Source organism: Anser brachyrhynchus, assembly GCF_964034855.1.
Source record: "Anser brachyrhynchus genome assembly, chromosome: Z".
Classification (NCBI taxonomy): domain Eukaryota; kingdom Metazoa; phylum Chordata; class Aves; order Anseriformes; family Anatidae; genus Anser; species Anser brachyrhynchus.
Window position 1 is genome coordinate 37,313,670 of NC_137697.1, and position 25,603 is coordinate 37,339,272.

At 39.2% G+C, this 25,603-nt stretch overlaps 2 protein-coding genes across 5 annotated transcripts in view; one reads left to right on the forward strand and one right to left on the reverse strand.

Annotated features, from left to right (window-relative positions):
- Nucleotides 1-2,442, forward strand: part of LOC308186015 (guanine nucleotide-binding protein subunit alpha-14) — an 89,414-nt gene extending 86,972 nt beyond the window's left edge. Inside the window, exon 8 of the mRNA XM_080574828.1 lies at nt 2,164-2,442. Within this exon, the coding sequence (XP_080430954.1) occupies nt 2,164-2,265 (102 nt within the window). The 3' untranslated portion in view covers nt 2,266-2,442. The remainder of the gene's footprint in view (nt 1-2,163) is intronic.
- Nucleotides 1-25,603, reverse strand: part of VPS13A (vacuolar protein sorting 13 homolog A) — a 125,466-nt gene that overhangs the window by 1,971 nt on the left and 97,892 nt on the right. For 2 of the 4 annotated variants that reach the window (XM_080574824.1, XM_080574823.1), the window contains 4 exons: nt 24,914-25,028; nt 11,675-11,760; nt 10,907-11,030; nt 1,374-1,448 (listed from right to left, as the gene is read on the reverse strand). In XM_080574824.1, coding sequence (XP_080430950.1) covers nt 1,374-1,448; nt 10,907-11,030; nt 11,675-11,760; nt 24,914-25,028 — 400 coding nt within the window. Of the gene's footprint in view, nt 1-1,373; nt 1,449-10,906; nt 11,031-11,674; nt 11,761-13,418; nt 14,608-22,224; nt 22,841-24,913; nt 25,029-25,603 lie in introns of those variants that run through there. The other 2 variants (XM_080574826.1, XM_080574825.1) reach the window with 2 other exon arrangements.

The window sequence follows — 25,603 nt, forward strand, 5'->3', positions numbered from 1 at the left end:
GTGTGAGGTGCTTGGACCTTTCTGAAAAATAAGCAAACCAACATTTTAATGAAAAGTATGCAGTTTTTTCTGCTTTCTTTTCCTTGGTTAAACACTTATAGTATGCATAACATGATTCACGGTCCACAACAGTGCTGCTTAAAAAAAAAAAAAAAAAAAAAGGAGCTCAGTACCTCTATAGAGTACAAGAGAAGTAAAATTCAGCAATGGGCTCTCAAACACCTTGATAGTATTTGTGATTCTTTTTGAGCTAAGAGTCAAAAGGTATCACTCAGCTGCAGTTGTAAACTACCCTTGCCAAAAAAAAAAAAAGCAACAAACTGTCGAGTAGATGCAGCTTTCACAGACTGTTTCAAAGCTTGAACCCAGGGTACCATATTCCACAGGTGTGCATATATACAAGATTAATTTATTCTTTGTGAAAATAATGATTCACACTGATTAAAAATATGACGGAACTTTAGCAACCTTGCTAACTCATAGTGCTGGTAGCAGACCTGAACCACTCTGTTGCAGTGAAAACTAGTGATGTCAAAATGAAGAGATCATATAGAATGTATCTAATTCTTATAACATCATATATCAAATAAGCTATTTGATTCTCTGTTAAGATTTTTCCTCATTCTTAAACTTAAGTTCTGGGGGTAGTTTACAAATATTGTTCTACTAAATCTTACTATTTTAATTCATATTCTCAATTGCTTACTTTCATTAGCAGTACTATTAAATCAGCTGTCTGACAGTTATAATTCCAAAGATAAAAGTAAGTATAAGTTTGGTGTTTGGATTGAGTATTTCTGAAATTCAGTAATGAATAGATCATTGCTATTTCCATCTGTTTAAGGCCTGTGTGGAAATACTGAATTTTAAACAGAGAACAGTTTCATAATAATTGTATGGAAACTTAAACTAGAGAATCCCCTATACACATTGTAGCACTCTGGCTTATACTGAAACACTCCAATTCACTCTTTTTTTTTTAAATTATATACCTTTTACATACATTCCCAGAAACTTTGTATCTTCATCCGCTAAATCAGCAACCATTATGCTTGTAGATGTAGTCAGATTTATAAACTAAGATTTATCAGAGACACTAGGGAGATGATGTGCATTATATGACTGATGAGAATTTTTATAAGCATAAGAAAGTGGAAGGAGCTGGTATTTCACACTGTAAACACAAGCTTTAAAGAGCTGCAGGGTCTAAAACACGATCTCAATTGATCTCTCAGTTAGGAGAGATCATGTCCAATGGGAGAGAGTACCAAGTATGAAGCATTTTATTTTCAACACTCAAGGTTAAGAATATTTTTTTTCACTTTTTAAGCCAAATGCAACACTGGATAATTGTAATAATATTTTGATTTTACCTTAGCATCCTCTGGACTTTTAAAATTAATAATTTTTCCAAATTCTTTGGCATGGAACACAGACTTTACTCGTTCCTAAAAAAAAAAAAAGTAATTAGGTAATTGTAGAGTTAGTTTCTTCAAACTTCATGTGTAAGAAGTTATTTACCATTAAGGCAGCTATAGTTTAGAGAGCACCAAGCATCATGTACCCATCACACTAATCTGAGTATGTTCACATCACATGCACACACCCTGAGAAACATCATTTTCTGCCTGAAAACACAGTGGACTTGAACATACCAACAGCAACAAACCTCTTTCTATATCACGGAGTTGCTGGAGACTGGCCTGCAAAGTAGGAATGGAATGCAAATAATGGAGTACGGGGTAACAAAATTCAGTACCCTATGCTAATATCTTTTTATCCTCCTTCAAGCTATTACCTAGGTTGGCATTCTACTGGTACTGATTTTCCAGCAGTGGTCTTAGATACTGAATATAATAATCTAGGCTTAGAAATAAAACATGGGCAATGATTCGCAAAATAACACTTTTCAACCACAGATTTCAATGAAGAACATACTGCAGACATTTGAACGGACCCTGAAATACTGGATAAAGATGTGTTATTCAGCATTGTTTGAAATGGTAGAAACTAAGAATTATGGTAGGATTTCACCCTGCAAAAGTTGATTTGCAGTCAGAAATCCAGTTTGGAGGATTCCAAAACAATGTGGCTCTGCCTTTTATGCTCTGCAATAGAAACAAACAATCTGAGTGAAATACTGAATGACTTTGTTCTTTGCAGGTAAAACATCAGGACTGTCCTGACATCCAAGATTCAACGATTACACACATGAAACTTAATAAAACAGAAACAAACCAACTCCCTGACAGCAAAATTTATTGATTCAAATTATTTTCAGTTACCATCTCAACAAGAATTCAAGATTTTATCTTTTTTTTTTTTTTTTTTTTTTTTTAAGGAATATTGCCTCTGTTTCAGTCATCAGTGCTCATCTCTCTCCTTATTCTCCTTTCACAATTTACCAGGGAAGGTTTTTTTTTTGTTTGTTTTCATGAAAAATCACAACTGAGAACAACATTCTTCAACTTGAATTGGAAAGCACTTGTCATCGTGGTTTTTAAGAAGACATTAACACCTTATTGTATTTTTGATTAACTTAATTAACAAATAATTAACAAATGGAGGAAAAAATCCTTGAAGCATAGCACATGAAGATGGATTGTTTTGATACATTTGAATCTTTGGGAAGGCAATAGGGAAGACTTCCACATATTGGCATGAGTACTAGAGTGTATAATAAAAATATTCTCCAACCTTCTGAGAAAGTTTTGCTGTATCACTGCAGCAGGTTTACGTGGCAAGGTTTTGGTAGTGGGGGGCTACAGATACGTGGCCTCTGTGAGAGGAATCCAGAAGCTGCCCCTTGTTAGATAAGGACCAGTTTCAGCTGGCTCCAGAGGGACTTGCTGCTGCCCAGAGCTGAGCCAATAAGCGACATTGTTTGTGCCTCTGGGAGATCAGATTTAAGAAAGGGAAAAAAAACTGCCGGGCAACAGCAGCTGGGAGAGTGAGGAGTAAGAACCAGCCCTGCAGACCCTGAGGTCAGTGCAGCAGGAGGGCAGGAGGTGCTCCAGGCACGCAGCAGCAGTTCCCCTGCGGCCCGTGGAGAGGCCCCTGGTGGAGCAGGCTGTCCCCCTGCAGCCCATGGGTCCCACACGGAGCAGATCTCCACGCTGCAGCCCCCCCGTGGAGGAGCCCCCGGTGGAGCAGGTGGAGGTGGCCTGGAGGAGGCTGCGGCCCATGGAGAGCCCCCGCAGGAGCAGATTCCAGGCCAGACCTTCAGCCCATGGAGAGGGTGTTAGCGTAGCAACCACATAACCACCAAGTGATTATATGAAGGTGCTTTATTCAGCGCTGGAAGCCGGGGCAGGTGCCCAAATCTGGCTTCAAGTCCCGTTACTTCCCAGCCGTTATTTATACATACAATATTGCGTCAGGTATACATATTCATTACAGGTTGCAACATCAGCCTCGCTTTTCATTCTAATTAGCTCCCCTCCCCTTTGCACATGCGTGGCGCACTCTGGTGGTCGTCCAGGTGGTCGTCCAGATGAAGTAAGGAGTCTTCCTCTCCGCTAAACTCTTTCACCTTTCTCACTCGACGCATGCTCCCTCCGCTCCTTGGTTCTGCTTCAACTCATTTCATCATCTCCAGGCCCTTATCCAAGGTCAGGTTGTACCTGTTCCCTCCCAGGGTTCCCCTTCAACGATTCCTTTAAATGTTCAATGTACTCCCTAGGTTTCCAGTATACATAGATTACTTGATAATGTAAGTACATTTAATAATATTTAATTATACCGTATGATCCATCACCTGAGAAACATTAATAGAACATCCATTCGATTCTCCCCAACACTAACATTTCCCCCCTTTGAAAATACTTCACTCATACCAAGAGCAAGTATTTTCATTACTATTAAAACATAATTATATACATCCTGTTTACCGGTAACATGCATATTCGGGTTCGGTTCAGGAGACTCATAAGGTTTTCCATACATGATTTCATAGGGACTTACTGACATCCCACTTCTTGGCTGGCTTTATTCTAATTCTTAGCAAAGCTATCGGTAAGGCCTGTGGCCACTGTATCTTAGCCTCCTGACAGATTTTGCGTAATTGTCCTTTTAAAGTTTGGTTCATCCTCTCTACTTGACCACTAGATTGAGGCCTCCATGGGGTATGTAAGTTCCAGGTAATTCCTAGTAACCTACTAACCTCCTTAACCACATTGGCAATGAAATGTGGTCCCCTGTCTGAAGAAATACCCAATGGTACACCAAATCTAGGGACTATTTCCCGTAGTAACCATTTTACCGTTTCTTTAGCTTGGTTGGTTCGACAGGGAAGGGCCTCTGGCCATCCTGAAAAAGTATCAACCCCTACCAATAGGTATTTATAACCTCTTGCTTTAGGCAGTTCCACGAAATCTATTTGCCAGTAATCTCCAGGCTCTATTCCAGCTCTAGTTCTCCCCATCTCAGCATGTTTCCTTGCTACCGGGTTATTCTTTAAGCAAAGCTCACATTTTGACATTACTGACTTTGCCATTGTTAACATGTGTACCGAGATGACACCTCGTTTCAAATAGGTCACCATTGCTCCTGCACCCCAGTGACATTCATTATGTTTTATTTGTAAGATTTCTCGCATTACTATAGGAGGCACTATAAGTTGTCCTGTCGCAGTCACATACCAGCCGTCAGGATTCTTCTGGGCCTTCATCAAATTTGCAAGTCTCTCATCTTCTGCTGAATACTTTGGGTTTTTAGGTAATTTGAAACAAGAGAGGCCTACCTTCGATGGAATTAGAGCCATTACTTTCCGTACTTCACGCGCGACCTTCCGTGCCGTCAAATCTGCCAATCTGTTACCTTCTGCAATCTCTGACATCCCTCCTTGATGAGCTTTACAATGCATTATGGCCACCTGTTGGGGTTTCTGTACAGCTGTTATTAATTTCAATATTTCTTCCTGATATTTTATATTAGTCCCTTATGAGGATAGCATTCCCCTTTCTTTCCATAATGCCCCATGTACGTGGACTACCCCGAATGCATATTTTGAATCTGTCCAAATATTCACATTCTTACCCTCGCTTAGTTCCAGGGCCCGCGTCAGGGCGACTATTTCTGCTCGTTGGGCTGAAGTCCCCGGAGGTAGGGAATTTGCCTCAATCACTACCTTTGATGTAGTTACTGCGTATCCTGCATAACGAGTCCCATTTTCCACAAAGCTGCTTCCATCCGTGAAAAGTTCCCAATCTGGTCTCTCCAGAGGCTGATCTTTTAAGTCTGTTCTGCTGGCATAGGTATGTTCGATGATCTCCACGCAATCATGACTGAGGTCTCCTTCCTCCGCAGTTGTTCCTAGAAACACTGCTGGGTTCAATAGGTTAGTAGTTCTTAAGATTCATTTGGCTGGGCGATAGCCAATGGCCCCCCTTTTGCCTGTATTAAAAGGACTGTGGCTGCCACGGCCCTTAAACACGAGGGCCATCCGGCGCTTACCGCATCCAATTGTTTAGAAAAATACCCCACAGGTCTTTTCCAGCTCCCAAGTCGCTGGGTCAGTACTCCTAATGCCAATCGTTGTCTCTCATGCACAAACAGCTGAAAGTCCTTTGATAAGTCCGGCAAGCCCAAGGCAGGCGCCTTTATCAGGGCTTTTTTTTTTTAATTTCTTAAAAGCCTCTTGTTGTGGCTTTCCCCAGGTAAATGTACAGGCCTTTTGGGTTTCATAGAGGGGCTTTGCTATGAGTCCATAGTCTATTACCCACAGTCTACACCACCCGGCCATACCTAGGAAAGCCCGTAGTTCGTGCAGATTTCGCGGCTCGGGGATTTCACAAATAGCTTGTATTCGGTTAACTCCCAATTTTCTTTGTCCTTGAGAAATTTCACATCCCAAATAAATTACTGTTGTGCACGCGATTTGTGCCTTTTGTTTAGAAACCTTGTACCCATTTAGTCCCAATTGATTCAAAATATCAACAGTTACCTGAATACATTCTGACTCTCCTTCGGTAGCTATTAATATATCGTCCACATATTGTAACAGCAGGTATCGATCCTTTGGTACCTGAATTTGTCCTTGGTTAATCCAGTCTTCTATTTCTTTAGCTAGTTGACTGCCGAAGAGGGTCGGGCTATTCTTGAATCCTTGAGGCAATCTTGTCCAGGTCAGTTGCATCTTTCGTCCGTTCCGTGGACTTTCCCATTCAAAAGCAAAAAGTTTTCTACTATCCTTGTCAATGGGTATGCAGAAGAAGGCATCTTTTAAATCAATTACAGTAAACCACTTATATTTTTCTTTTACAGATGTTAACAATGTATAAGGATTAGCCACCACTGGGTGAATATCTTTTGTTATTTCGTTTATTGCCCTAAGGTCCTGCACTAGCCTGTATTCCCCATTAGGTTTCTTTACTGGGAAAATTGGGGTATTATATTCAGATTTGCATTCCTCCAAAATGTGGTAGCTAAGAAATTTATCTATAATCTTTACTATTCCTAGCCTAGCTTCTAGCTTCAATGGGTACTGTTTAATCCGTACCGGTCGGGCCCCTTCCTTAAGTTCAATTTTTACTGGCTGGGCTACTTTTGATTTTCCAGGCACGTCCGTTTCCCAAATTGCAGGCATTACTGCATTTTCTACCTCTTTTGGGATATGAGGAACAGCCTTCTCTTTAATCATTAATATTTGTCCCACTTTTGATTCCGGGATTCTCATAATCAATTCTCCATCTTCAAACATTATAGTTTAGTTAGCAAATCCCGTCCCAAAAGAGGAATAGGGCATTCTGGTACATATAAAAATTCATGCGTAATTTCTTTACCTCCAAACTGTAAATCAAGGGGTTGTAAGAACGGCCGTATTTCCTCCTTCCCGGTGGCACCTACAATAGTAGTTTTCCTTTCCCCTATCTTACCACTTAATCTATTGAGTACTGAATATGTGGCCCCTGTATCAATCAAAAATTTTACTTCCTTATTTCCTATTTGAATTTTTACCAAGGGCTCTTTAGTTTCTTTCAATCTCTCTAAAAAGGCGGAAGGTGATTCCGCTTTTTCTTGCCTGACATTATACAATTTTGACCAATTTATGGTCCGGGGCATAGCATTCTGTACCCCGACTTGTACCCAATCTTGATATCTCTTCAGCCTCCTTATTCCATCCCCTGTGTTATAATCCCATTGGGGATCCTCAGTGGGGAAGTTTTGATCTAGATTTCCAAGCACTAATCCATTTCATATATCTTCTCGGGCTCTCTCTCTGGCTGCCCGCAATACCATGTAATCCATCAAAGTATCCAGGATCACCTGGAGATCATCCCAATCGGGATTTTGGGTTTTAATTATCATTTTCATTATCCTAGCTACTTTATCTGGGTTTTCCCTGTAGGTGCCGGCTGCTTGCTTCCATATCATTAAATCCCCAGCTGAAAAAGGCACCTTGACATATACCGGTCCTTCTGTCCCCACTCCTTGCCTGAGGGGAGCGATTATTTTCCTTCCCTCTTCATTTATAGTTTCCCCTGCCCTTCGCTGTTGCCGGGTCCTATGTGACACAGGGGAGGCTAAAGTCGGGGATTCTCCATCACTACTGCTATCTTCCTTTTCTCTTTTCCCTCCCTGTCCTGGCTCTTCCGGCGGAGCCGACGGCGCAACTTCCAGATCAATATTTCCATTATTATATTATTATATTATATTATTATATTATTATATACATTATTATATTATTATATACATTATTATATTATTATATTATTTCCCATAATACTTATTATTCTCTATTGCCTGATGCTGTATACAGCGTCCCTCCTTAGTACATGCACAACAACGTTCCTCAGTTTAAACTTCAAGCACCATTATTCCACAAGCATGCTGTCATTCAGGCTTTCGGCGCAAATAAAAGAATAATTCCACATACGGCAGTTCATCATATTTTCCTTCCCACTTACAAAATAGCATTATTGTAAAATTGTATTATATTGCAATGTTCCATTCTCAGGCCAAGTTTCTTGGTCCTCTAGTTTATACTGTGGCCACCAAATATTACAATAATCAATCAGCTTTCCTTTCCGCATTTCTTGACCAAAACCTCCCTCTTTCCAGTGTGCTAGCAAACACCCCAGCGGGGATGTCCGCGGGATAGGTACATCTTTTCCCAGAATTTCTTTAATCTTTTTCATTTTGAGCTTATGATACGGACCCAAAAGCTGCCGGAGCAGCAACACACTCTCCCGAAAGCTGCCGGAGCAGCAACACACTCTTCCGAAAGCTGCCGGAGCAGCAACACACTCTCCCGAAAGCTGCCGGAGCAGCAACACACTCTCTCGAAAGCTGCCGGAGCAGCAACACACTCTCCCGAAAGCTGCCGGAGCAGCAACACACTCTCCCGAAAGCTGCCGGAGCAGCAACACACTCTCCCGAAAGCTGCCGGAGCAACAACACACTCTCCCGAAAGCTGCAGCAACACACTCTCCCGAAAGCTGCTGGAGCAACAACACACTCTCCCGAAAGCTGCTGGAGCAACAACACACTCTCCCGAAAGCTACAGCAACACACTCTCCCGAAAGCTGCTGGAGCAACAACACACTTTCCCGAAAGCTGCAGCAACACACTCTCCCGAAAGCTGCTGGAGCAACAACACACTCTCCCGAAAGCTGCTGGAGCAACAACACACTCTCCCGAAAGCTACCGGAGCAACAACACACTTTCCCGAAAGCTGCAGCAACACACTCTCCCGAAAGCTGCTGGAGCAACAACACACTCTCCCGAAAGCTGCTGGAGCAACAACACACTCTCCCGAAAGCTACCGGAGCAACAACACACTTTCCCGAAAGCTGCAGCAACACACTCTCCCGAAAGCTGCTGGAGCAACAACACACTCTCCCAAAAGCTGCAGCAACACACTCTCCCGAAAGCTGCTGGAGCAACAACACACTCTCCCGAAAGCTGCCGGAGCAACAACACACTCTCCCGAAAGCTGCCGGAGCAACAACACACTCTCCCGAAAGCTGCAGCAACACACTCTCCCGAAAGCTGCAGCAACACACTCTCCCGAAAGCTGCCGGAGCAGCAACAGCACACTTTCCAGAAGCTGCCGGAGCAGCAGTGTGCTTTCCCAAAAGCTGCCGGAGCAGCAGCGTGCTTTTCGCTAAAAAGCTGCCGGAGCAGCAGCAGCACGCTTTCTACATACCAATAATACCTGGTGCTGACCCTTCAGCACAAACCAATACAGTTACCAATGCCGAACCTGCAGAGCTTTCGCTCTGTCTAACGGACGGCGCCTAGGCTTACCCCGGGAGCTCCCTGCCCAACCGAGCGTGGCTTTCGCCGCGTCTGACCGGCAGGCTTTCCCAACCAAATCGGTACCGAATACCCAAAGTTGAAAGCACCTTTGCTTACCACTCCAGTGGTACGTCGTGAGCAGCGGAGGTCGGTCGTGGTCGACTGCTCCCCGAGAATCCCTCGGTGCCGGCTGGAGCGAAACCGAGACACGATCCGCCTCAGCAGTGCCCACGCTGTCCCATCTGGGTCGCCAAAATGTTAGCGTAGCAACCACATAACCACCAAGTGATTATATGAAGGTGCTTTATTCAGCGCTGGAAGCCGGGGCAGGTGCCCAAATCTGGCTTCAAGTCCCGTTACTTCCCAGCCGTTATTTATACATACAATATTGCGTCAGGTATACATATTCATTACAGGTTGCAACATCAGCCTCGCTTTTCATTCTAATTAGCTCCCCTCCCCTTTGCACATGCGTGGCGCACTCTGGTGGTCGTCCAGGTGGTCGTCCAGATGAAGTAAGGAGTCTTCCTCTCCGCTAAACTCTTTCACCTTTCTCACTCGACGCATGCTCCCTCCGCTCCTTGGTTCTGCTTCAACTCATTTCATCATCTCCAGGCCCTTATCCAAGGTCAGGTTGTACCTGTTCCCTCCCAGGGTTCCCCTTCAACGATTCCTTTAAATGTTCAATGTACTCCCTAGGTTTCCAGTATACATAGATTACTTGATAATGTAAGTACATTTAATAATATTTAATTATACCGTATGATCCATCACCTGAGAAACATTAATAGAACATCCATTCGATTCTCCCCAACACTAACAAGGGGACCACACAGGGGATCTGGTGGGAGATGCTGCCTGTGGGGGACCCATGTTGGAGCAGTTTGCTCCTGAAGGATGGGGGAGGTACCCCATGGTACTAACCCCTATTTTGAGCAGTTCTTGAGGAGCTGCTGCCTGTGGGAAGCCCATGCAGAATCAGTTTGGGAAGGACGGCATCAGCTGGGAGGGACCCCACAAGGAGAGACTGCCCCACGTGGCAGAGAGTGACCATGAAGGAGTGGCAGCAGCAAAGTGCTATAGGCTGACCACAATCCCCATCCCCCTTTCCCCTGCACTGTTTGGGGGGAGGAGGTGACAGAGGGAAGATGGGGGGGAGGTGTTTTTAGTTTGTTTTCTTTGTTTCTCACTTCTCTAGCTTGTTAGTAATAGGCAATAAATCTTACTAATCTCCCTGTGCTGAGTCTGTTTTGCCCTTGATGAGAACTGTTGAGCGATCTCCCCACCCGTATCTCAACCCTTGAGACCTTTTTACTGTGTTTTCTCCCCACTTCCCTTTGAGTAGGAAAAGTAAGAGAGCAGTTGTGGTGGAGCTCCGCTGCCCACCTGAGTAAAACCACTGCGATCACCATTTTCCAAAGTATGAAATTTGGAAATTTCAGACAAACCGGTGCATACCAACATAAAATCCCTAGGACTCGAGGAATAATCAAACACCCAGTTAGCATTCTGCTTAAAACAGTCAGATGATAGTAAGTTCCCAATGCCAAATTTCAACTCCCTTCTACCTATAAGTGCATCTCAACTAGAAGACAGATCAGGAGTTCAAAGTTCAATATTATAAACGAACACAAAAAGAGAACAAAACACAATCAGGTTAATATACCTTTGCTTCAATGCGTAATCTTCTACCATCAACAATGAATGGTTCTTTAGTAAATTCATCATAAGTGTATTGCCATTCACATGTCAACTGTCCAAATGTCCCTTTTGTTACAAATAAGACGCCACTAGACAAGAGAAAAAAAATTATAATTTAATAATTAATGTAAAAATACTTAAGTTTTCAAGTTACACTAGATCTAGTGAAGCCATACATTGTTTCAATACAGTTCTCGTCTAACTATATATAACTATACAGCATGCTTTCTGAAAGTCTGAATTTTGAACGTCCTCTTACATAAAATATTGTTTCATAGCAAGAGCATAACAGTATTTGTAGCTGTGTTTCTAAAAAATGTTGTAAAGACTTTTCATTTATGAAGGATGACTGATACTCTACTGTTAGACGTTACTGATTCTCCACTCCTTTATCATCCATTTTCCTTTAAAGTGCTAACTGAAGTGAATCCCATAGTTTTAACTTCAACCTAACCAAATTTAAAAACACATCTTAGTTACAGAAACCAGAAGCCCAACATTCTTTTTTCTCCTTAAATAGCAAAATTACTATGACACTCAAATAACCTACTCCTATAATGAAAAATGCTGCTGTTGAATAAGATAATTAGAAGCACACTAGACATGCCTTAATCATTATTGTATCTACATTTGTAATGATAGACACATCAAAGCCTAGTTACTGATCAAGAATTAAGACATACACATTTTTGATGATAGAGTTTTAAGTACTTATTCATAGCCAAAAGTTTACCTCTTTGTCACCATTAACAGATCTGTACTGTTGACCATAGCATGTGCAATATATCTGAGTTTTGCAAATCTTCCATTTTCAATTTTCTAAAAGAGATAGAAGTTTTACAGCTTTGAATATGCTAGTACAAAATTAATGTATTAATTTTTGTTTTAAATGTATTTATCGCCCAAAAGTATAAATTATAACAAAGAATATACCACATACTTTTAAAGAAACTACTTTCGTAAGTCAAAATGTGACTAACAGATCTGTGACAGCTATATAATATATAATTATATAGAATTATTTGGTCCCTGGAAATGCAGCTGTGCAAACAGAAATCAATCCTAACAAAAACTGGCAAGGAACAATTTAATTTCCCCAAAGATTTCAGGACTCAGTTTTCTACATACTATTGCTACATTCCAAACTTCTGCTAATACAATTCAAAGACAACACAAGAAATCAGTACAGTCAAAATACAACTAAGGAGGACTCGTTTCCTAATTTTTACATAGAATCATCACCAAAACACTGGAGTCACTAGCCCTAGGTTAAATCTATACTTAACTGCCTACAAAAACCCACTTACCATATATACAGTTATACTTAATGACACACTTAAGGTAATGCTTAACATTCTTCTGTATTCTTTCATTTTCCTCTGAACTTGCTTAATCCTTTTTTTTTTTTTAAATTTCTGTGAATATTGTAGCTGAATATTTTTTACTAGTCATTAAATTTAAAATATCAATGACATCAGATTAATTATTTTTTTTAAAAATAGAGGGTCTATAATTTTAACATGACTAGGCAACCATGAGATTTCTGACTTTCCAAGCAACGAGTGATCAGATTAGTGACCAAATCAAGATTGGTGCATCTCAGTTAGGAGTAACAACAGTTCCAACTGCCTGCCTGCTTCCTATCTGTTACAAATTGGAAGTAAATATAGATTAGTATAAAGCAGTATGATTCAATAAACAGTTAACTATAAACATATTGTTTCAGATATGTATGGGAATATTTTAAGACGTGTATGTTAGATCTCACTACAGTCAAAATGACAAAACCATTAAATGAGTATTCATTAACACTGGAAAATGATAAGGACATTTAACGAGGTCTACACTAAGACTGGAAATCTGACAGCGGAGATAACTTCACACAAACATTTTTCAACAAATGATGCCTTCCCTCAAAAATGCTGATTCTTTCATGAATGGAACACAAGAACCTTTCAGTAACACGTTCCTAAAAGAAAGCTTTCTAGAAAGCACATGAACAGCATATCAGAAAATTCAGATTACTTTCCTCTCCCCAAACCTGTTGGGCTGCAAAACCACAACTAGTGATCACATGCCTACCTATGTAAGTCATTGCTTGAGTTTATTAGTGCAAAATCTAGTGTCAAGAGCAGTGTGAATACAGCAAAAAGAAAGGCAGAAGCAATGAGTAATTAAGGGCTTGGAAAACTGTTTTCTTTCTTTGTCTATTGCTCTTCTAGAAAGACTTTTTAAAACTTCTTATTCAGGCTTTGTCTAGGGGTTGTCATCAGAAGATTTGAGTTTCTTCCTGCCTCTCCTGTGAAGTAGGAGCTTTGATCACAAAGTAACTAAAGAAACCTCTCACAAGGCTGTCTTCATAATGTTCCAGCATTAAGGTGTGCAGAAGGAGGAAGGATAGCTAAATAGAGGTAACCAATACACAGTTGCAATTAATCTGCAGGACTCTGTAATGATTTCGGCACCCAGTGCCTGAACACCCTTCTCAGTGAAGAACCTTTCCCTAACATCCAGCCTGAAGCTCCTCTGATGCAGCTTCATGCCATCCCCTCAGGTCCTATCACTCAATGGTCACCACAGAAAAGAGATGAGCATCTCCCATTCTGCTCCCCCTCGTGAAGAAGTGAGAAAATTATTATGGAAGTGCAGTACTTAACTGTCACAAAGGTTGCAGTTCTATACAGAAGTTATTCAAACGTCCCCAAAATTCCGTGGAAACTATTTTATTCTACTGAAATTCACAAACAAAAGACTCAGTCAGCACAGAAATATTGTTAGTGTGTGGTGTGCAAAGCTTTCCTTCCTGAAAGTTGAATTGAGATTGAACTTCTACTCATTGGTAGCTATAAGTCAAAGATCATAAACTCTGTCATCTGTGTTCTATAGTTTTGTAGTCAGTAGATATTAATTAGGAAATTAACACAGGATGTGTTTCAGAGTCCATTTGCAAAGGTAATACACGTGTCTATGTCAAATGCCAAGCAGTAACTACGTATACAGACTAAGCTTATTTCACTTTTAGATTTTTCTACCCCCACTGCACTTTTTTTTTCCAACTCTCTACTCCTTGCACCTGTCCATTATGAAATACACCACAGAGGGATAAACCAATCTACTGCTGATAATGGCTACCAAAATGGCTTATAGAACTCAAACATAAAAAGATATATAAAATTTATCCCTTAATATAGATACATATGTTTTAATATTATAATTTTACATTATTTAGTTATTAATCATTTTGAGAAAGATAGCAACTTAGACCACTGATGATGAAAATTATGAAGTTAACATCATTGTTTGTTTGATATCAGTTTCACAACTGTAAGAAAACAAGCACTAATTTTTAAAACAACTGCCATACTTCAATTTAAAAAGGCTTAATAACCTTATTATACTAGTATATGTTCTGATTCATTGACTGCACATGGAAATTGAATTAATCTGTTGAAAAAAAGTCTCCAGCAGCTGTAAAATGCAAAGCAATCAAAGCACGAATCCCCTCCTTAGAAAATTATTCTTACCTGTAGTACAAATACTTAGATATCACTGCAATAATTTAATCATAGATGTGATCATCTATGCAGGGAAGAATACACAAATATGCTCAGTGTCCAAACATGGCATCTCTGCATTTGGAAAGACTCCAAATCACAGCACATGTCCCTAATTCATTGGAAAGCAAGGACAGAGGCCTTTAACAAAGTTAGAAATGAAAAACAAAGTGCTGGTAGTGGAGAAAAAAAAAATAAAATCTATGATAATTCTTGTTATAGTTCTCCTAAAAAATACATGAAAAACAAAAGTTGAAATGTTTGACATCTTTTCTGAACACCTCTGAACTGAACCAATTTTGTAAAAAATAGCATAAACACCATTACTACTTAAAAAGTAGTAACAAATCTGTTACCCTTTCCTCTTGTTCAGATCAACTTGAAATTTTTAAAGGCTTTTAGATTGCCAGTCTATTTCTTCATTGTACTGGGTCTGGCAACCAATCCCAGAGGAGCTAGTAGGAACCCCAGGGAGAGGGAAGGCAGTTACCATAATATCCTTCTCCCTCATGCCTCCTCCTCCTTATTTCACACAGATTTTATCGTGATATTATATTGTATGGGATATTTCTGGTCAGTTTGGGTCAGCTATACCAGCTGTGTCCCCTCTCAACTTCTTGTGCACCCCAGCCAACCTGATGTTGGGACTCCATAAGAAATAGATAAGGCTTTCATACTGCGTAAGCACTGCTCAACAAGAGCTAAAACATCATTGCTATCAACACTGTTTTGGTCACAAATCCACAATATAGCACAAAGACAGCTGCTATGAAAAAAATTTACTCTATCCCAGCCAAAATCAGTCAGGAACTGATTACTGTCCAAAATGGTTGAGTTGTGAAAGCAATCTGTTGTTGCTGCAAGGAACTACAATACCAAACGCATCTCTCAGCTCAAATCATTGGACAACTGCTTTAAAAGTTGTAGAATTACTATTTTCAGTAGGTTAATCTGGTATTACTACATATCCAATCTTTTCCACAGAAATATGTTATTAATTCTAAACAGCATTTAGGTAATGTGTTAGATTTAGCTTAAATGTGTTAAAAAGGAGAAAAGTTGTTAAAAAGAGACAAAATAGCATATAAAACATTCATTTTTCGGCTATGCAAAATTCTCTCCTTATCCTTTATTAATGAGAACTAATATTAATCCTTTAATATTAATCTTCTCATTCCAGTTATCCTAATGTGCAATGTCACTCTATAAAAAACAAAATTAAGGCTTTTGTCTATTACTGGCCAAATTCAAGATTCCATTCAGCTATGCTGAACACCAAATCTGAGCTCTGCACATTTCTGTTCAAAACAACAGACATTTTTTGTCAACGTTAAAATTTTGATACAAGACCACAGTATGTAGGACAATAAAAATTAGGAAGGTATCTTTCTTTCAGAACTTTGTTTTTCCTTCACAACACAAATATAGTTTGCTTGTGTAAACTGGCAGAATGTCTCAGCCAATTTTTGATCTGAATAGCAGAAGAATTCTTTTGATGCCCTGAAAGGAGAAATCATACCAATCTACACTTTCATTTGATGACCGCATCTAGGTGTTCTTAGTATTTCCTGCCAATACAACAAAGGTTCTTCAATATGTAGCATCTGAAGTGTTTACTGGATCTGTAGGAAACCAGGGGAAAAGATTGCCATTTTCTACATTCTCTGACATACAACAAGTTGGCGTATACTTTGCCTAGGACACTTCTAGTCATTACTTGCTTTTCTACCATATATACATATGAAGCACATATATATGTTTCAATTGCAAGCTAAAATGAAACTAAGTCAAACAAGCTTACACATTCATCTTAAAGAATTGGTGTTAGCTGCAGTCCCAAACAGCCTGTAAATATCTTCAAGTCTTCTATTTGGGGATGGGCAATGACAATGAAATGTTATTCAAGTGTTGCACGTGCCAGTGGTAAGGTTGCCATTCTTTTCTCTAACCCAGAAACAACAAGCTTTCTAAGAGAGGAAAGATAATGACAACTGTGACTCAACTAGGGGAGAAGAAAACTAGATACTATGCATGAATAGAACCTGGTAAAGCTCAGAATGATATAGGAAGAGGAGAAGTTATTAATTTTGGAAAGAACTTTAACTATAAATTTAAGAAATAAAATCTCAATCTTAGAGGATATGGATGTTTAAGTTTTGATGTGAACCTAAGCCCAAGAGACATGAAGGAAGGAGAGAAAGGAGTATCACACCTTCTTCTACTCCTCAGATGTTCTTTTTGGCAGATTGAAGTTTGAATACCAAGAAGCAAGCGTATGATCAACCCACTCTAACATTCTGCTGTTTGATCTGAAGCTCAACTCATGACCAAAAAAGGTACATTGAACTGAAAGCCAAACATTCCCTCCTCCTCCCCCCCGTTATAATAAGATACACAAATTGCTATAAAGGATTAACTTCTCTGTAAGCTTAAATCCACAGCAGCATGGTTGGGGGAGCAGCCCCTATACAGTACTTTAGAAAAGCCCTCACAAATTCTCACACTATGAAGGCAATTTAAAAAGAAATTTTTAAAGGTTTTGAATTTACTTTGTTTTTCAGTAGACACTCACCTATGGCACAAAGAACTCCACTAATTTCATGGTGGAACTGTTAATAACGTAAGCATGAGACTAGCCTTTCTTTCAGCCTTATTTACTAGCAGGACAAAAATCAGTGATTTCTGGCAGAAGTCTATAGATTGTATTACTGACTTAACAAGAAAAGTATTACTAGTCTTTTAAACGATTCCAGAAACTTTCTATAATACCTATCCATATCAACTTAAGTCTATAGAGCTTCAGTTGGTAAAACAAAAAAGACAAAAGATAAAAGTGATGTACTGGACAACATCAAAGATAAGGAGCACAGACAATTCTTCACCTCAGCAAGGAGGAAGCACATGAATTGGACGTTACCACAATGACAGTCACTAAAAGAGTAAAACTAAACACTTGCTCAAGCAGGGCCACCTAGAGCAGGTTGCCCAGGCCCCTTCCCAGGCAGCTTTTGAAGATCTCTAAGGAGGGAGACTTCACCTCTCTGGGCAACCTGTGCCACTGCTCCATCTCTACACAGTAAAGAAATGTTTCCTGATGCTCAGACAGAACCTCTCATGTTCATTTGTGCCCACTGCCTTAGTTCTTGTCCTGTCACTGGGCACCAATGAAAAGAGCCTGGCTCCATCCTCTTTGTACCCTCCCTTCAGGTATTTACAGATGTTGATAAGACCCCTCCTGAGCCTTCTCTTCTTCAGGCTGAAGCTCTCTCAGCCTTTCCTCGTAGAAGAGGTGCTCCAGTCCCTTCATCATCTTTGTTGCCCTTCCCTGGACTCTCCCCAGCGTGTCCACATCTCACTTCCTTCCACTGAGGAGACAAGAACTGGATGCAATACTCCAGGTTTGGTCTTACCAGTGCTGAGTAGAGGGGAAGGATCACCTCCCTCAGCCTGCTGGCAATACTCCATATAGGGCAGCCCAGGATAACTTTGCAGCAAGGACACATTGCTGGCCCACATTCAACATGGTATCCACCAGGACCTCCAGGGCCTTTTCTGCATTTCCAGCTGTGTGTCCCCCAGCATGTACTGGTTCCTGAGGTTGTTCCTCCCCAGCTGCAAGAATGTCCACTTCTCCTTATTGAATCATAGAATCATAGAATATCCGAAGTTGGAAGGGACCCATAAGGATCATCAAGTCCAACTCCTGGCACCACACAGGTCTACCCAAAAGTTTAGACCATGTGACTAAGTGCACAGTCCAATCGCTTCTTAAATTCAGACAGGCTTGGTGCAGAGACTACTTCGCTGGAGAGCCTGTTCCAGTGTGCAACCACACTTTCAGTGAAGAACCTCTTCCTGATGTCCAGCCTAAACTTCCCCTGCCTCAGCTTAACACCATTCCCGCGGGTCTTATCACTGGTGATTACGGAGAAATTCATGGAGAACGGCTGAACTTCAAGAGGTTCCTGTCAACCCACTTCTCCAACCTACTGAGGTCCCCTCCAGATGGCAGTACAACCCTCTGGTCCATCAGTGCTGCCTCGCCTCCCCCATTTTATGTCATCTGTGAATTTACTCTGGTTGCCCCACTGTCCAGATCATTAATGAAGATGTTAAACAAAACTGGACCCAGTAATGACTGCTTGGGTAGTCCACTATAACCTGTGTTTCCAACTAGACTTTGTACCACTATCCTCTGGACTCAACCATTCAGCCAGGTTTATACCCACCTGCTCATCCAGCCCATACTTCAAGAACTTCTCTATGAGAATCATACACAGGCAGGGACTGTGTCAAAGTCTTTAATGAAGTCTAGGAAGACAATATCCACTGTTCTCCTCTCATCCATCAGGGTGGTGCTTTCATTAAAGCAACTCTCAGTTTGGTGAAGCATGACTTCCCCTTGGTGCATCAATGCTGACAATTCTTGATTTCCTTCTCCCTCACATGCCTAGAAATGGTTTCCATGGTAGTTCCATCACCTCCACAGGAACTGAGGTGAGGCTGACTGGCATCATTACAGTTTGCCATGTACTTCTTACCCTTCTTGAAAACATGAGAGATACTTGCTTTCCTCCAGTCTTCAGACTTCTCCCAGTTACCATGATCAACCGCAGATTGTATTGTTGCAATGCCACTCTCAGTCTGCTTGCTTCCTCAGCACTTGTAGGTGCATCCCACCAGGGCCCATAGCCTTATGTTTGCTTAAGTATTCCCTGATCTGATCCTCCTCCACCAAAGATATATCTTCCTTGCTCTAATCCTTTCCCTGCTCTCTCTCTAGGACTTTGGATTCCTGAAGGCCAGTCTTGCTATTAAAGACTGAAGCAAAGAAGGTATTCAGTTCCTCAGTCTTTTCACTTCTTATATAATCAGGTCTCCTGCTTCATTCAGCAGTGTGTCCACATTTTCCCTAGCCTTCCTTTTGCTACTTGTGTTCTTACAGAAGCCCTTCTTGTTGTCTTTAATATCCCTGGCCAGATTCAATTCCATTTGGGCTTTAGCTTTCCTAATTTCATCCCTGGATGCTTGGACAATGTGTCTGCATTCCTCCCAGGCTAGTTGTTCATGTTTCCACCTTCTGTACACTTTTTGTGTTCCGAGTTTTGTCAGGAGCAACTTGTTCATCGATGAAAGCCTCCTGGCATTTTGTCTCACTTCCTGTTTGTTGGAATGGACTGCTCTTGTGCTTGATAGAGGTGATCCTTGATTTTAACCATCTTTCTTGGGCCTCTCTTCCCTCCAGGACCTTATCCCACAGGACACTTCCAAGCAGATCCTTAAAGACGCCAGTCTGCTCTCATGATGTCCAGGGTTGTGAGCTTGCTTTTCATCCTCCTTCCTGACCTTTCAATCCACCATCTCATCATCACTCCAGCCAAGTCTGCCTTAGACTTTCACATTCCCAACAAGTTCCTCATTGCTGGTGGATGTGAGGTCCAGCAGAGTACCTTATTGTCTCCTCTGTCACTTGGAGAAGGAAGCTATCATCAAGGCACTCCAGGAATCTTCCGGACTGCCTATGATCTACTACGGTATTCCTCCAACAGGTATTACAGTGTCACCTGTGACAACCAGAGCCTGTCAACATAAGGCTGCTCCTTCAATTACTCAGTGAAAAATAATATTAAAAAAAATGCGCAGCCAAAAATTAAACTATTAAAATACATTTAATTAAAAAAAATAGATTTCAAGAGTTAGTCTTTTTGTTTTTAAAAACAACAACAACAAAAATCTATTACTTTAAATCCCTTTAAAAAGATCTCTGTCATCTTTGGTGCATTAAAATGCATCAGTTATGACTAGTGAGCTATTATACTTTTCACAGGTTTTTGTTCCATGATAGAGAAATGAAATTCTATTATCAAATTTTTGTTATCCTAAATCCAAATTATTTATTTTCCCACTATACATATTCACAGAAGACCACTTGTGACAGAAACAAATAAAAACTTGTACGAAATGAATTATATATATGTAATTGTAGACACTTCAAAAATACAACTATACATCATGAAAGAGACAAAATAATCAAAGGTATATGAACACATTTACCGAATATAGCGTGTATTTTTTTATTTATTTTTCTCCTGTCTAGCATTCTAAAACTCTTCTTTGTTCCAGGGCAATTTTATTCCAGTGGTACTTATCCAGCAGAACCTGAAGTAGTGATACCTGACCAAGAAATACTACCATTCATGCTAAATTTAACTTCCATATTCTGTAATGATTTGTAGAACTGTAAATTCAAAACAGCTAAAAAGCTAGGTCAACTTGATAGGAAAAGTGTATCATTTCTAAAAATTAAATTCTTGCTTTTTCAGGGATGCTTCTTAAGTCAAAAAACAACTATGTTTCTATCTAATGGTGTTTTAGAGTGAGGAAAAATATGTTTCGTTATAAAACTGATATGCACTGTTTAAGACAGGTCACTATAGAAGAAAAACATAATTTTAGAGAGTAAAGACGTATGCTAAAAAGCCAAAAAGGAAAAAGAAAACTTCAGATAACATACTCAAGGTACTAAAAACCCAGTAAAGTTAGGAAAAAGAGAGAAGTAACCGTTCAGAAAATTGAACCTAAAATTTCCTCAACTTTTAGGCATGGCATGCCTCTTTTCATTTCCTACATTCTTCAAACATATTTTGGATATCCACTTATATCCAAAATATTCCAAAGCCTTCCCAAAGTGTTTCAGCCATTAACATAATCTTTAATCTACTCCTGTATGACTTCCAATTGTGATGCCACTATTACAAACTATCTAACAACACAAGGTAAGCAGCAGACTTCAGCATGAGTAGTTTCAGCTAAAAGAAGCTCTGAAACTGAGATTTCCCTTCTTTTGTCTAGGAGGTTACATGTATATGTATATTTCTTGGTTCATTGCCCAGAGATCAGCTTTTGAAGGCATACAGCCAGAATAATGAGACTTACGGGTTTTAATACTTCTTCCTTCAGAATGTTGAGAAATGAAAGACGATACTAAAAGACGTGACATAATCTTTGATAAATATGAAATAATTTTAAAGCTCCTTTGCTTTAGAGAAATTCTAATTAATCTAATTTAGCTGAAGAGTTAATACTAATATGCTACTTACTGGTACATAAATATCTTTTGCAAGGCACCTTAAAATGCAATACAAAATGTAAACTTGGCAACAAACCACAAAAAAGAAAATTATGCAAGCCTTCCAGTGAATACAGAATAAATACTTAATTCTTAAAGAAATAAGTAGTGCTATGTTGTAGAAGTTAGCGCTATTATAGAATTTACAATACAGAATCATCACGGTTCAGTGGTTTTATTTAGTGTTCTTCCATGTCTACCTAAATCAAACCCTCTTTGCATGTTGCATATGTTTTACCACACAGACTTGTAAAAGTACTGGCATTTTCTCAAGCTGTCAATGATTGTACATAAGTTTCAGATCTGGGGTGGGTTTTTGACTTTTTATTGTTGTTGCTATGAATGAAAAAAATATTAATTTAAGAACTAATCATTTGTGGTCACAATTGAAAATACCTAAAGAAGCTCTTATATTTCATATATCTAAGGATTCCAAATGCTACATAAGCATTTAAAAATTGTGGTAAAACAAATGTCCCTTTCAAAATACATTTATTTTATCATTAAATACTTTCATAAGCCATTTAGTGTTTTGACATAACCTAGTTTCAGGAAACAGGAACAACAATGTTGGAAGAGAACAGATGAATCCACTTTAGATATAATTTAAATGTGTTTATTTATAAGAAGAAAAGCAGACAAAATAGCTTTGAAATATGAAATAAATAGAATATTAAACAGTCAAACAGCATTTTAATACCAATCATGACTGTACAATTCAGTAAAGTACTACTGAACACATTTAAAAGCATTCCATCTAGCAAATTATAACTAAAAACTGGAAAAGGCAATTTGCAAATGCAAAAACATTAAATACACTTGATAGAAACACATCTGTAAATAAACTCTAAGTCATGGTATTATTATTTCTTTATATTATTCAGTACGATTTTCACCTAATATCCAGTTGTGTATATATATGACTTTTTATTGTTGTACGTATTTGTTATATATTATATATATTTGCTGCTTTGTCTAGCACTTATACATTTTATTTGCCTCCCTCTCTCCCCCCCCTTTCTTTTTCCCAATTTTAAAAATATTAGTAGCAGACATCCCCAATTTCTCAGCAGGAAATAAAGTGACAACATTTAATACTGAACAGTCAAAAGAATGTGACAAAGGCCATGTACATCTTACAGTCCATATTATCCTAACTGTCATCATCATCACTACTATTGTGAGTCTTAGTCCATTCCCTGTAGGCCTGTCTTTTCTGAAAGCATGACAAGGGAAGAAGAAAGCAGAAGTATTAGTTTAGAAGGATTTGTTTGGCTGACATTTTGTTTTTGTAATTAAAGCAAAATAAAAAAATACAGTAATTCTGCAGTCACATCCTAGTTTAGGGCACAGTACAAGCACACTAAATCACCTACAGTCACCCTACACCCTACACCCTACAGTCTATTCATTTTGGTTAGCAGACAGAATCTCTAAGTCACTAAAAGAAATTTTATTTAGATCCAATCTGGTAATCTGCTGAAAGTACTACAACACAGTAAATGCGCTGGGGCCAGTTACCAGACCTGTATGCAAATAAGTAACATAAAAGGGGGGGGGGGGGGGGGGGGGGGCGGGGAGGGCTGGGGGATTAACCTTTTTCCCCACAACAAAATATTATGCTATCCAAACTGCTTCACATAGGGGATATGTAACACTGAGCATAATGTAAGACAAAGAAATATCTCTAGAATCAGAAATATTAAGAACCAAAAAACTCGTTACACTTGAGGAACAACAGGATTAAGACATCAAATATACTATGCCAGAAATTAATGTCTGAATAAAAATGACACAATTTATTATTTTCTGATTTGACTGTCTACAGGGAGAACTGTTTGGAGTTTTCAAAACTTTTCTTAAAGGGTAGTTCTGCCATAGAATCGTCAGTAGTGAAAACTAATATGAAACAGAGTTTTTCAACTTTTGTTCCGTTCAAATGGTGGCTGCCGTCACAAAATATGACAGTCATTGCTTAATTGGAATGCATTAGACCATTTATAAATGAAAAGTGGTACTGCACTCAACCGTACAACAGAGAAAAACTGGAATTGCATATGACATTGCAGAATTTTCTAAAGGTTTCTCAGATAAAAATCCCCAAATGCAAACATGTACAAAATTTAAAAAAAGAAAAAGCAATGCAGTTTAATGATTAGGTTTATGCTCTAGTTAAGGTAATACTTCTATATGAAACTGGATTTCAAGAGCCGAGGTTGAAGCCAACTCATTAACAGAAAGGCAGAGGCATACTGTTATCAAGAAAACCTTTCAAAATTTGTTGATATATTATCACTGAATGTTATGAAAAACAAAGATGAGATGACCCAAACAGGACAATCCTCTTCTACCAGAAAACAGAAGATACAGTAATGAGATGCAGAAGAAACAGAAACAACCAGACAGGAACTGGACATGTAACAAACAGCTGTGTTAATTCACAAAGCAGTCTAAAAATCCTCTCCACAGGCTACTTAATTCATATCTAAATCTCCCAAAAGGTTATTTCCATATGACCTTTCCAACATTTGCAAGCTGCTAATCCTTCAATTATTTAAAAATAAATTTATGAACTTGTTTACATCCCCAGTGGCCATTCATGCAGTTTCTAAATGCTTTTTTATTTCTTAGAATTAAGTATTTCTAAAGTGCACTTTTATTTATAACAGAGAAAAAATACAAACTTCGTAAGCTGTATAACAGTGGAAATTATTTCCACTTTGACATCTGAGTCAAATTTTCTTCAATGGAACCTAAACTAAAGAAAAGCTGTCCAAATTGCTTCTTGGCATGTTCCTCATGCAAAGAGAGAATTCTACTTCAAAATAGTTAACATTGTTTCAGTGGATGTAGTATGATGTGAATATTTTATATGTTTCATGTGCTATTTTACACAAAACTGATTCAAAAGTCACCATTTAAAATATGTATTATAAAATTAATGAAAACAGTATTTTGGGTTTACCATCACTGTTTATCAAAACCAAAAAATTTAAGACATAAACCTTTTTAATTATACATATAAACCCTTTTCTTCTTTTAAACTGTTCTGTATCTTGCACAAATCTCTACAGATACACTGCCATAAATTATGGTGCCTTTTTCAAAAGTTCTGTCACAGAAACTAAGCCACCAAAGTGGTTGTAAACCTATGAAATTAAATGGATCTTTCTTGACTACAGAGTTACTAGGTAATGGAATTTTAAAAAATTAAAAAATAGGGAATTGGTAATTCTGCAAAATAGTTATTTCAACACATGATGAGTTAAAATTTATGCCATTTCTTCACCTGTAACATTTGACTTCCGGTTCCATCTCTTAATCTGTAAGGTCTAATAACTCCATCTTCACCAAAGAAGCGAGGTGGGCGCAGGCTCACCACATCTTCTGATGAATCTGCAACTCTGAGAAAAAAGAAAAAAAAAATAAATTATATATCAATATTTCTAATCAGCTTTAACATTTAGCAAAGGCTTTACAGTATTTTAAATATAAGTTAAACTTACATACTAGTACAGCAACTGTTGTCTATATACACTTTGACACATGAATAGACACTAAATATTTTATGAAATAATTATAGACTTTACTCAGAAATGCAATATATTTCAGAGAATGATTATTAGAAGACTAGATGGCACAAGGCAGCACACAACTGCAATACTTCATGGAAGCACAGAATGGTTGAAGTTGGAATGGACCTCTAGAGGTCATCTGGTCCAACTCTCCTGCTCAAGCAGGTTGCCCAGGCCCCTTCCCAGGCAGCTTCTGAAGATCTCTAAGGAGGGAGACTTCACCTCTCTGGGCAACCTGTGCCACTGCTCCATCTCTACACAGTAAAGAAATGTTTCCTGATGCTCAGACAGAACCTCTCATGTTCATTTGTGCCCACTGCCTTAGTTCTTGTTCTGTCACTGGGCACCAATGAAAAGAGCCTGGCTCCATCCTCTTTGTACCCTCCCTTCAGGTATTTACAGAT